This window comes from Phoenix dactylifera, chromosome 15 (genome assembly GCF_051530095.1).
Source record: "Phoenix dactylifera cultivar Ajwa chromosome 15, Ajwa_hap1_PhDact_Kaust_v1.1, whole genome shotgun sequence".
NCBI lineage: Eukaryota > Viridiplantae > Streptophyta > Magnoliopsida > Arecales > Arecaceae > Phoenix > Phoenix dactylifera.
In genome coordinates this window covers 14,262,924-14,274,331 of record NC_143204.1, presented here as the reverse complement: position 1 = coordinate 14,274,331, position 11,408 = coordinate 14,262,924, and the positions used below count along the sequence as shown (strand labels likewise).

Sequence of the window (11,408 nt, the reverse complement as noted above, 5' to 3'; positions counted from 1 at the left end):
AAGCTCCTTAAAAACGATGAAGAGGCAGTGAGGTCAGACACAGAGAGAGGGTAGTCTCACAAATATCATCCTATTCCAACTCCTAACATAACAAAAAATAGAGAACGAAAGGATGTAATTAAGAAGATACTGTGGAGCAGAGTACAGTGGGATGGAAGGAAAGGACCAAGATAAGAAAGATATTGTGGTCTGGATAATTAGCCATCAAAAGCTTTTTTTTAGGAGGAGAAGAATATAATTGAGTGGGGAAATAGCCCACAAACCCTTTCCCCTCTGCAGTTTATATACCCCAATGCCCATCTCAGTATCAGCCAACCCCACATCTATCCAATTTAGATCACATCACAGCTCCAAAATTGGCCTTCTCCACTATTGGTGAACCCATACCATATATTTGGGAGTAAAAACAAAAGAAATCCATCAATAGGAAGGGAGTCCAACTACGGAGGAAGATGGGAGGAAGCAACAGCAACTGGAGCAGCGGCGGCGCCACCGGCAGCAAGCTGCTGGAGATGCTGAACGTGAGGGTGGTCGGCAACGCGGACCGGCCGGCGCTGGTGCTGTCCCACGGCATCGGCACCGACCAGTCCGCGTGGAACCGCATCGTCCCTTACTTCCAGCGCGACTACCGCATCGTCCTCTACGACCTTGTCTGCGCCGGCAGCGTCAACCCCGACCACTTCGACTTCCGCCGCTACGTCACCCTCGACGCCTACGTCGACGACCTCCTCGCCATCCTCGACGCCCTCCGCATCGACCGCTGCTTCTTCGTCGGCCACTCCGTCTCCGCCATGATCGGCATCCTCGCCGCCATCCGCCGCCCCGACGCCTTCCTCAAGCTCATCCTCATCGGCGCCTCTCCCAGGTACAGTATTATCACTACGACTAGCCACCATATATAGTATCAGCTTTTTAGCGGAAGTCGAGTCATCGCATCTGGATCCAAGCTGATGGATTCTTGCCGTTGATCGATGGTTTGGAAAGGTTTTTGAATGACGAGGAGTACCATGGAGGATTCGGGGAGGGGGAGATAGAGACGGTGCTCGCGGCAATGGAGTCGAACTACGAGGCGTGGGTGAGGGGGTTCGCGCCGCTGGCGGTGGGTGCAGACGTGCCGGCGGCGGTGAGGGAGTTCAGCCGGACGCTGTTCAACATGCGGCCGGACATCACCCTGTTCGTGTCGAGGACGGTGTTCAACAGCGACCTGCGCGGGGTGCTGGGGCTGGTGCAGGTGCCCTGCGTCATCGTACAGACGGCCAAGGACGTGTCGGTGCCGCTCTCCGTCGCCCGCTACCTTAACGACCGCCTTGGCGGCCGGACCACCATCGAGGTCCTCCACCACACCGAGGGCCACCTCCCCCACCTCAGCGCCCCCGCCGCCCTCGTCCCCGTCATCCGCCGCTCCCTCTCCCGGTGACCGCCCGCCGCCGCCCGCCGGGACCGGCCATCACCACCAATATAGCCACCATTAATTAAATATAGTGCTGTTTGGCTGATGACACGTGGAGAATAAGGCGTGGTGTCTTGGGTCGTTGCGCTGGATAAATTATATTTATCTCAAAGAGTGGCCCACGTGGAGGTCACGTGATATCGACTTTGTCTTAACCCTTTTTTTTTTTTGAAAAAAAAAGTCTTTGGCATGATTACGGTGGCCAATGGAATTTTCTTTTCAGTTTTTTTTCATGAATATCCTTTTAAATATCAAATTTTATATAAATATTTTTTAAAATTAATTTTACATTTGTTTTGATATGCTATTTTTTTTAATTTTAATTTTACATATATATCCATACCATCTAATGTTATTAAAATATTAATAATTTTAAATTAAAATAACTAAAATATTTTTAATGGATAGATATGAAAAAAATTATAAAACGGACAAAAAATAATTTTAAAATTTTATTTTATTTTTTAATTAAAATAAATATAATTTTTATTAATGATGTTAGGAGAATCGTTATATTACAAGTATTTATAAAAAAAATATTTTATAATAATACATAAATAAATATAAATATAATTTTTTAAAAAAATATTTAAATATAGAAATTTTTTTTTTTCTTTTCCTATGCTTCATAAAACACTACGTTAACTATGAGAGCCGTAAAGCGAAGCGTGTGCACGACTTTGGACTGTGATTTGATGCTGAGCCGAGGGTGGCGTGGAGTTCGCCGCATAAATTGGTTTTCTTTTTTTTCATTGTACTTTTTAAGTTCAGGCTTCAGAGGAGAGAGACGGAGAGGGGTGGAGGTGGCTTTAATTAGGGGGACCGAATGATTTGGTGCGTGTGAGAGAAGGTATAGCCACGGAAGCAATCAAACTGGATTAGATTTGTCTCTGGAGGACAGCCATTGGTGTCCAAACCTTATCCATTTTTGGGCCCATTGATAGCTTTGGCTTGCTAATGTCCTGTCTAATTGACAAAGCATTTGGGTTAGGTGATTGGAGAGGACAATTTGGATTTGTTTTCCAAATTTATTGGATCTCTATGATTGACAAGTTAGTTGGCACCATTAGGCTTTGTCTATAATTAATTAAAGCATTCAAAAGGGAGGAGGCTGTACTATATAGGCTTATGCCGACCTAGATTTTTCTTTTGGTAATTTACCTTAACATGGATTAGTGACAAATGTGCGTAGGCTTGCCTATCCTTGGCCATAGAATCTTACACAGAAAGAAGTAAAGAAAAGAAAAGAAAAAGTAATATAATCACAAAGCATCTTGCTCTTGAATTATGAAACACATGTCGATGAGTTTTATAAAAAAAAATATCTTAACAATAGTGGTTGATAGCACAAAGCTGCTGCTTGAATTACACTTGCCCCCCACCCTTCTCTTCCAAGCTTTATCATGATTTCTTAGGTGATGGCTTTAAAAGAAGGGGTCCATGATTCTTGTGAATCGATTTTCTTGACCTACTTTTCGGTCCAGAAATTCCATATTATCTTCTTTCTTCACCATGTAATTCTCCTCAAATCAAAAGAAAAAAAGCAAACTATTTTCCTTCCAAGTGATGAAACCACGACTTTGGATACCTTGGCCATATTCCCAAATAGAGAGAGAGAGAGAGAATTGACATTCTTGCTTTAGTGAGTTCATTTTCCTAAAGATTTTCATGTATAGAGTTGGACATGTGTCACATACATCTAGATAGCAATTTTCCTCTAAACCACGGTGTCGTAGCATGATATCTTTGACCAATGTGGGAGTCGACTGCAGAAAAAGAAATTCAGCAATGGATTTCGTAGCGAGGAAATACTATTTGTCTCTAAAAATAACTTGTATATCTAGTAGCAAAAATAATTCTCTCTAAAACAATAATATATATACTTATATCGATAACAATAATTGCCTCTTAAAATTTTCTACTTATAGCAGCAACTTTTTTTCCTACTGTAACTATTTTTTAGTATTAAAATATAAATACTGTTGCTAAAGTTTTAGTGATGGTGGCTACAAAGGTTATTCTTTTTTCGCTGCTACTATGTTATTATAAACATTTAGAAGTAATTTTATGACTTTTAGCAAATATTCTTTTTGTTACTAAAACTCCATCTTTGAAGTTTCTGTAGAAAATTCTTGATATCGATCATATAGCCTTTGTTGAAAGACAATGTTCGAGAGACTGTCATTGTTAAAGAGAGGTTGCAATCATCGGGCATTGACTATTCTAACCTAATTGCCTTTCATTAGTAAAACAAAAAGATATTTGGTCTTATCTACACCCGAGAGAGAGAGAGAGAGAGGTGGCAAACTGGCAATCATCAGGCATTGACAATTCTAACTTAATTGCCTTGCAGTATAAGATATTTGGTCTTATCTACATTGTTCCCTTTACAGGCTTTGAGCCATATATGGAGGATAGTATAGCCTATTTCTGTTGTTACCTGATGGAGAAGGTCCAACTCTCAATCTCATTGGGCTTCACTTTCTCTTTGATCACAATTGTGAATGACCTCAATTTCAAAGAAACATGACAGGGTGTAACCAGGGGTTGTTAAGAGCTGAGCATGAGCGAGCAAGGCCAAGCTCAGAGTCAGCTTATTCTATAATTAAGCCAAACTAGTTTATTTAATTGCAAGCTGCATTCAAGCAACTCATGGGCAGCTCATTTAGAAAATTTGTTGAAAGTTTGGGGTCCTCCAAAACGTTATTTCGTATAGTTCGAACAAATATTTTTGGGTTATATTTTATTATTAAATTAAAAATATATTATATTTTTTCGTAAATTATACTAATTTAAAATAAATATATATAATAATATATTTATAATAGACAAGAATATGCTTAAAATCATATATAAATATATGAAAAATATTCATATATTTATTCTTTGAGCTAAATTAAGTCGAACTTAAATAATCTAAGCATAGCTCAAGCTACACTTAGCTAAAATGAGCTAACTTGTAAACAGTTCTCTCATTTGATAGCCCCAAGTATTACTATTAGATATCAATGTGATCACATAATATTATATGGATCAAAGAGTTTTGCACAAGAAAATGCGATAGATATTGAAATATATGAGAGCTGCTTGCCATGCGCTAATTGTAAATTTGGGATAATTTAATTAAAGTCTAAATTCTAAAAAGAGCTGAATGTAATTAACATGTAATTAATTTTTTCTCGTGCACTATATCTCACCTTCGTCTTAGTTCAAAAGTACCTCCCTTTTTCTTTGATAGTTTTGGAGTCTACATTTGCAAAGATATATTTTTTACATGTTTTGAATTTTTCTCGTTTTAGAATTTTCTCTCATCCGTTGGCTAGCATGAGTAGTTTTGTTCCTATGTAATATCTCTACTCCGTTTCTTGTACTAGAAATCCAATGATATTACAATCCCTTCTTAAATGGAAGTCCAACATGGTATAAGTCATTTATTTGAGAAATCTAACTAGAGTTCTTGTAGAAATATTCAGAAAGTAATATGTATATATGTATGTTTGTATGTATGAATGTTATGTCAATGCATCATATGTCCTAGGAGATATCTAACAAGATGGAAGATAAGAAAACGAACATGACTAAGGTGTTGTTTGGCATCCCTTTCATTTTTCTATTTTTAAAAATAAAAAATAAAAATCTATTTTTATTTGATGGGAGGCAAAATGGATCGTTCTACTCCAGCGAGGAGCCACTCAATTCCGGTCGAGCAGACCTCAGAGCCGAACAGGCCAGACCTCGGACCCTATCGAAGGCCGAGCCGATCTCTGACCCCGCCAAAGGCCGAGCCGACCTCGGCCCTGTCAACTCTGATCCCATTGAAGATCCCGCGGATCCCTAAAAGCTCCCTCAGCAGATTTTTCTGGATTGCGGTGTTAAAGGCCGGTCATTATGATAGCCGCCTTGGGGGATGGAGCATTGACTATTGGCCCCCTGCGTACCATTAGATAACGCCTCGAGAGGGAGCTTACACGCAACGCATTAAAGAGCTCGCTCAACTACTTCTGCTTATGACGTGACGGGTCCTCAGAACAAGTCTAGGAAGATATCTCTCGCATCCTCCGTCCACGGGATTGATCTCCGTGATTCATGCTGCCTCCAACTAATGGCCAACCAATCACAAACTGGCCCGAGACTCCAAATAACGGCCGAAACCCTCACCCTATAACAAAGGGGTAGGAAAAGGCCCTCGATAAGCTTTCTAAAGCTTCTCCAAGCAATTACAAGCTTTTTCAAGCTATTCTAAGCCATTAGAGGTGATGGAAAACTCTCAGAAGCCTCTCAAAAGGCACGGCTAACTTAGCCATTGGAGGGCCTTCGCCGAAATCCTTGGCCAAGTCTTTGTGCAGGGGCACCAGAGTGCAGGAGGTGGCTTGCTTTCTCCATCCCGGCCGACGTCTTCTTGGCTTCCTCTAGCGTGGTCACCCTCAGGCCAAATTTCAACCACAACATTATTCATTATTTTTTTTAAAAATAGATATATTTGGTATAACTAATTATTTTAAAATATAAAAATGGTGATAGTGGTGGAGGCGGTGATAGTGGTGGTGGAGGTAATAGAGGCGGTGGTAGTGTTAGTGGCAGGATTAACAGTGGTATGAAGGAGGTGGGGATGGTGGCGGGATTAAATGGCGGTGGTGATGGTGGCGGGATTACATAGCGAAGTTGATGATAGCGACTACGACAATTGAGGGGAGCTAGATCTAGAGGCTCCGCATTCACTCATGAGTTGCCATGTTCGTTTGGAAGATGGCTTGAGGGTGTTTACCTCAGAGGTATGCTGGCCCGACGAGGGATACACGTTTCTCCTGAGTGTCTGGATTGCCTAGAAGTGGAGGAGTCTATTTTCTATGTCATTTTTGGATGCCCGAGGGCTGCCCAGATGTAGGGGTGCGCCTAGGGCCCCCACGATCCACGGCTGGGGTGGTCGTCGACCGAGAACTTCCTTCTCTTCCTAGAGACTTCAGTGCGGAGTCCGGGCTTGGAGAGACCAGTCATCAGGGTTGCCTACCTAGCCTACCATTGCTAGCTAGATAGAAATGCCCGAATCTTCGAGGATAGCATAGCGCATCCAAGGTCGGTAGCTGACAAGGCTCTTCTTCATGCAGAGAAGATCACCCACGTTGCCACGTCGTCGCCCCTTGGGACAGCCAGGCAAATATGGGACTCCCCTTTTGCTCCTGTAGCATCCAGGACTGTACAGGTCTTCTAGGAGCTCCCACCTCCTAGCTTTCTCAAAGTAAACTTCAATGATAGTGTTGGTAAGGGAGGGTGTATTGGAGGCGTGGGCTTCGTTATCAGGGACCATGAGGCTAGACTGGTTGTAGCTGGAGATCGGCGGATTTTCAACACGTCTGTGGTCTATGCTGAGCTCAGGGCTGCATGGGAGGGAGTTATTTATGTGAGGTGGGTACTGGGTACGGACTGCATTCTGCTCAAGGGAGACTTGGCCACGGTGATAGAGTGGATACAAGACCGGAGTCTTGACACGAGTTCGAGACTCTTAGACAAGTGTAGTCTTTCGTGGGTTACACATGTCTACAGAGAGGCGAATAGCGCGACTGACTGGGTGACCTCATTTGCAGCTCACCACTCTAGAGGCTTCACCTGGGGCGACCACGTGTCAGTGCCTCATTCCCTGTGTTACCTTCTTTTTTCTGATTTCGTTGGTTGTACCTATGCTTGGTGTATGTGAGCTGCCGTTGTACCAAAAAACAAAAGTAGTGCTAGGGTGTTGGCAATGTGGTAGGCGATGATAATGGCGATGTTTTTATGGTGAATGCAGTGGCGATGTTTTTATGGTGCGGTAGTAATGGAGAGCATAATGGTGGTGGTGCAGTAATAGTGGCAGAGTTAAGGGCATCGTTAATGTGGTAAATATGGTGGTGATTGCAATGGTGGCAACGATAAGAAGGTGGTGGTTGGGTGGTAGTGAAAACTCTCAAGGCAGTGGTAAAAAAATATAAGTTTTTTATTTTCAAAATTATTGAAAGTAGTAATTCTCACTTTTATTTTTTTTAAAACAATGGAAATAGTTTTTTGAAAAATACAAATATAAAAATATTAACATTAGGTATATTTTTATTTCTGGTTTCTGAAATTTTATCTTTAAAATAAAAATATGAAATAAAAATGATTGGATGTTTTGAGGAATTGGCCTCTTGTTTCCCAACTTACATGTTCCAAAAAAGTCTCTCTCTCTCTCTCTCTCTCTCTCTCTCTCTCTTAAAAACTCCTAATAACAAAGAAAGGAGATAAATAGATCATAGCCCTCCATTTGATGTGTATATAACATATGTCAAAGCCGGTTACATTAACATTAGATGGGCGGATCACTCTTTGTTCTCTCCCAAGTTCCATCCTCTTTGTAGAGAATATTAAAACATAATAAAAATAAAAATAAGCACACTTCTTCATTTAGTTGAAAGGAGAAAGTTGTGTAGAAAGTGGTTCTGAAGTGATTGCTTTACCATTGGAACTTCACTCCTACGCAACTCTCCTAATCTGTTTAGATCTTTAATCGAGTGTAAAGAAGGTTTGAATATTCTCTAGAGTGCAAAGTAAAACCGGCTTTGTTTTTATGCCTCCCATTTGCCTTTCCTTCCTTCCTATTTCTTTTCCTTCTCTCTTTAAATTCCTTCTTTTCTTACCCTCTCTTTCCTCCCCTTCATTTCTCTAGGGTGGAAAATTTTGACAATTAATATTTTTTTCAGCTTTCACTACCGCTGCCTTCATGGCCAGTCAATTGCCTCCCACAATATCTGTCACGCCCCCACCTGCGCAGGGCACATGAGGCACCAAGTGCTCACGCGGGGGCCACATGTGGAGGGAACACAGGACTCCCCTGCTGGATATTGTCTGGTTCCGGCTAACCCTTGCTCCGGTGGATGGTTTCCATCTCAGGGCCCCGCATGTACGCACTTGCGCCGCTTAGACCCCTTCTCGGTTTTGTTTTTCACCCAAAATGCATCTGCAGAATTTGGAGACACCCGCCTCATATGCCCAGACTTTGAAACGAGTCTAGCCAATGCGGAATCTTTCATTCACCTACCCTCGGATTAGAACCATCCTCGGCTCTGATACTAATTATCACGCCTCCGCCTGCACGGGGCATGTGAGGCATTCAGTGCCCACGTGGAGGCCACATAGGGAGGAACAGAAGCTCTCTTGCCAGATATTGTCTGGTTCCGGAGCCCGCATGCGCGCACATGTGCTGCTCAGACCCCTCTTCGGTTTTGTTTTTCATCCAAAACGCGTCTGCAGGATTTGAAGATATCCGCCTCATATGCTCAGGTTCTGAAATGAGTCTAGCCGATATGAGATCTTTCAATATCTACGCAAACTTAATAATTTAAGTTCTCTGCAGCATTGTCTGCCAAGTTCTCTTCTGAGCAATGAAAGATTACTAAATGTCTTTACCTTTTTATCCTGTTGCTTTCTTTTCTTTTCACTCAACTCTATGATATCAGCTTTCATTGGATTTGTAGTGATATGGAAGTTCAATTACTCTTAACATATAGCTTCCTACCTTCCGATCCCTTGAAGTTTCCAATAGGATCCTTACTTACTGGCCCCAAATTTATTTAAGAGGGAAAAACTGGGGTCTTTAAACTATTTAAGATTTATCAGTTTCATTTAATAAACTTTTTCTTACCCTTTGAAGTTATTGCATGATTAGGAGTGCCCCCAAGTAGCCTCCGACAGTCAAGATAACTTCAATGTTTGTGTTTTATCTCTGTTGAGGCACAATGGAGAGCCAAACCTCATATTATTTCACTACCTACTCCATGATAGCTTTGCTTGTTAGTAATTCCATTTCACAGAAGCTCCAGGTTTTAATAAAATAGCCCATGGCTATGATTCTGAGTTTGAGGAATTACTTGTTTGAGGAGGGGGAGAATTAAGCCTCCCGCTTGACTAGGTCAGCACAAGAAAATATACAATGAGAAGAGTTCAATTTTCCTTACCACAGAGACTAATACAAGCACCCTTCTCTACAAGATTATGCTGGTTGTTAGCCACCATTCAGGTCTGAATCTGAGACCTTTCATTTGAATCTGAGCCAAGTCTTGCTAACTCAGCACCATTACGAGGAGCAGCATCAACTGAAATATGTTAGCATGATCCATTGATTGTTCTAATCTGCTAATCGCATAGAGATTTTGGCGATCTTATGATTCTTGGCTCCAATTTTTCTTCATTCTATTCTTCCATTACCTTGCCTTTGATGAATACACAAATGTCTCAGAATGCAGTGATCTTTATGAAACACAGGGTTGGATGGTTATTAATCACATAAATTTACCCTCACATTATAATTTGTAGCACCATTTCGTTTCTAGATATTAATCATGTAATTTGCAGCAGTTCTCTTCTTGCTGGCCTTCTTGGTAAACTGCCTACAAAACAAAATTCATGGTGCTGCCATGGAAGTGTTAAGATGCTGACCCCCTTCAGATTGCACCAAGTCTGATTCTCACATCACACCAATCAATATGGGTGTAGGAAAATCTTTTCTTCGTGAAATCTTATACATGATCCCTGTGCAGTCAATGGAAAATCTTCCTTCAGTACATCATGCTTGATGTGATTAATGATCAGGAGCAGCATGCACATCAGCTTGGTAAACTACTAGAAGTGCTTAAAATGACGATCTTTTTCTTCACTCCTTTTTCTCTCTTTTTTCTTTTTGTTTCAAACACTGCATTCCTCCTATATGAAAACTTGACATGACAACGTGCTGAAATTGACATATCCATCGTCGGAGAAGGAAGACAAGGGGGAGGTGGAGAACTCAGTGGAAACTAGAGATGGGCAGGGCCGGGCCGCCCACGGCCCGGCACGGCACGGCACGAAGCAGGCCGTGCCTGGCACGGCCCGCCAGCTACAGTGACGGGCCGTGCCTGGCACGGCCCCTTTGAGAGGGCCGTGCTGGGCTAGAGGGTCCTGGCCAGCGGGCCGTGCCTGGCACGGCCCGCTTCGGGCCTGGGCCGGCACGGCCCGGTCTAGGCCCCCGGGCCAAGCACGGCACGGCCCGCGGGCCAGCACGGCACGGCCCATAAGGGCCTGGGCCGGGCTGGCACGCGGGCCTGGCACGGTCCGGGCCTGGGCCCGGCTCGGCCCGATAAAAATTAATGCTTCATAAATTTTTTTAATAAATTAATAAATATTGAACACTAAGAATTTATGATTTATGAATATAAAGCCACCTTAATGGTGGGGGGTTTGGCATAGACCCCTACCAGTTTATTAATTTAAATCAAAATGGTACATGAAGGGAGGTTTGGACCTTGGTCTGACCTCTAGAATACAATAAGAAACTAAGAAAGGGCCGAGGTTTGGACCTTGGTCTGACCTCCAGAATACAATAAAAATGTACAATTATAAAAAATTAAGAAATCTTACTAATCATCAGTGATTCAGTGAATCAGTATTCACTCTTCAGTCTTCAGTCTTCAGTCTTCAGTAGTGTTTGTATCATCATCATCAGAGGATGTTGTATTATGTCCACCTTTATCTTGAAGTCTTGCCTCAGCATCCAGCCAATCCTTGAAGCAGAGAAGCATCTCCACCGTTTCGCCCGTCATCCTACTTCTCTTTTCGTCAAGAATACGCCGACCTGCACTAAAAGCGGATTCCGATGCTACCGTGGACATCGGCACAGCTAAAATATCGCATGCAATTGCAGACATAACAGGATATTGATTTCTAACACTCTTCCACCAAGATAATACATCTAGATTCTCTATTTGATTTTCATCATATGCAGAATGAAGATCATTTCGTAAATAAAATTCTAGTTCACTACTTAAAGATGAAGAAGATGAAGAGGAACTTGAAGCATGTGTGTGTCTTCTCTGTGCAATGAATGAAAAAATAGATGACGAACGAGAACTACAAGAAGGAGAAATAGAGGTTTGTATTTGTGTTCTAGATCCACGAATTTTTTCATCATATATAG

At 42.2% G+C, this 11,408-nt stretch overlaps 1 protein-coding gene across 1 annotated transcript; it reads left to right on the top strand.

The window, feature by feature from the left end:
• Positions 1 to 1,643, top strand: LOC103718569 (putative strigolactone esterase DAD2). Its single transcript, XM_008807456.6, has 2 exons — positions 1 to 865; positions 985 to 1,643. Exons 1-2 carry the CDS (start codon positions 453 to 455, stop codon positions 1,415 to 1,417), a joined length of 846 nt encoding a protein of 281 aa, XP_008805678.2. The 5' UTR covers positions 1 to 452; the 3' UTR covers positions 1,418 to 1,643.
• Positions 1,644 to 11,408: the final 9,765 nt, after the last annotated feature.